Below are 1,635 nucleotides of genomic sequence, written 5' to 3'. Positions count from 1 at the left end.
TTAAATCATCACTTTATCTAAAAAATTAAGTTAATAGAAAATAATGAATTTAATTATTTAATTAGTATTGTAAGTATTATTCAATAGTCAGGCAAAGTGGACCAGTGCCCCCACTTTGCCTGACTATTGAATTGGGGAAGAAAAGCGGCTGTCACCTCAAGGGTTGGTCAGCTTGAATTGAGTTGGTCTTGGGTCAGGTTTGGTCCAATGTCTTAAATCATCACTTTATCTAAAAAATTAAGTTAATAGAAAATAATGAATTTAATTATTTAATTAGTATTGTAAGTATTATTCAATAGTCAGGCAAAGTGGACCAGTGCCCCCACTTTGCCTGACTATTGAATTGGGGAAGAAAAGCGGCTGTCACCTCAAGGGTTGGTCAGCTTGAATTGAGTTGGTCTTGGGTCAGGTTTGGTCCAATGTCTTAACACATATTGTACTAATGACACTAGGTCCACAAGTTACATCATGTTTTTGCAGTGCATTTGTAGTTAGGCTGGGTGATTAATGTAATAGTGTTTGGAGTCATAACATACCACATTTCACAACATTTGGAGCACAAAGAGAGAGATGCGATTTCACATGTTGGGGCATATATTAAACAGAACACTCTGTTCTTTCTTGGCTTAAGTTTTATAGTAAGTGATTAATCAATCTTTTTTTTTTTTTTAGAATTAATATGGTTTTCACTCATCTCAACATTCATATTTGAAGGGAATACTGCTTGTTCACCATTATTTTCATCACTACCCGATCATTAACATCATTCAGAAACTGAGGAAGCCCTTCTGCTTCAAGCATTCAACAGTGTCCTTAAGGGTCACCTCCAAAGGAATGAAGTTGATACCCAAACTTTTTTCTTTCTCCTTGGATACCTGGTATCCTGCTATGGAAGGCTTGTCATCACATCTGCCATGTATGAGAAAGACATGCAAACTTTCTCAGAATTTTGTGTAGTATCAGAAAGCAAGTTGACTAATTGAAAATCAACAATTTGAATCAAAACAGTATAGATGAATATTAAGTCATAAATGTAAGAAAAACTTGAAATGTAAGGTCTTCCCTGCGATTCAAAATCAAGCAGCTCACTTGCAGTTTTGAGCAGCAATTGTAGATCATATTTCATGGATAATAAATATCATATTGCACAAAATCACAGAAGCTGAGTAGAAAAATGAAAAGAAAATGCTATATAGAGTGTAAACGTGTAGTCTATAGACACAAATTTTGAAGTACTCATCAGGCAAAACCAGCACCCAAGTAGGTAATAACGAGTAACATGGCCTTAAACATATAGTAAGGGATGAAAATCGACTATTGTTCATTCAACCACAGCAAGAAGTGGGACTCAGTACTTGCAAATAATAATGACTTACATTTCTGGATGGCACAAAGTGGGGTACAGTTTATGCAAAAGCTTCATAACCTCAGAACAGTGTATAACGGTTTCATCTAAACAATATCTGCCTGTGGCTGAAGGAATTTCAAGTGCTTGAATATGTGCATTTGCAACAACTCTAATATCAACAAATCTATAGAATGAATTGGGAAATGTTTGAGCTCCTGCATGCAAAAAAGCCCCAACTGTCAAGAATTAGATAGATTGTTGTTGTCAGAAGAAAACTAGAATTTTAC

The 1,635-nt window shown here is 35.2% G+C and overlaps 1 protein-coding gene across 1 annotated transcript in view; it reads right to left on the bottom strand.

The window, feature by feature from the left end:
• Positions 1-767: 767 nt before the first annotated feature.
• Positions 768-1,635, bottom strand: part of LOC132173553 (phenylacetaldehyde reductase-like) — a 1,348-nt gene continuing 480 nt past the window's right edge. Inside the window, exons 2-3 of the mRNA XM_059585071.1 lie at positions 1,377-1,563; positions 768-909 (exon numbers count right to left, since the gene is read on the bottom strand). Of these exons, the coding sequence (XP_059441054.1) occupies positions 768-909; positions 1,377-1,563 (329 nt within the window). The remainder of the gene's footprint in view (positions 910-1,376; positions 1,564-1,635) is intronic.

The sequence above is a fragment of the Corylus avellana genome, chromosome ca1 (genome assembly GCF_901000735.1).
Source record: "Corylus avellana chromosome ca1, CavTom2PMs-1.0".
In the NCBI taxonomy this organism is placed as follows: domain Eukaryota; kingdom Viridiplantae; phylum Streptophyta; class Magnoliopsida; order Fagales; family Betulaceae; genus Corylus; species Corylus avellana.
Note: the sequence above shows the minus strand (reverse complement) of the source record. Positions and strands in the feature narration are given on the sequence as shown.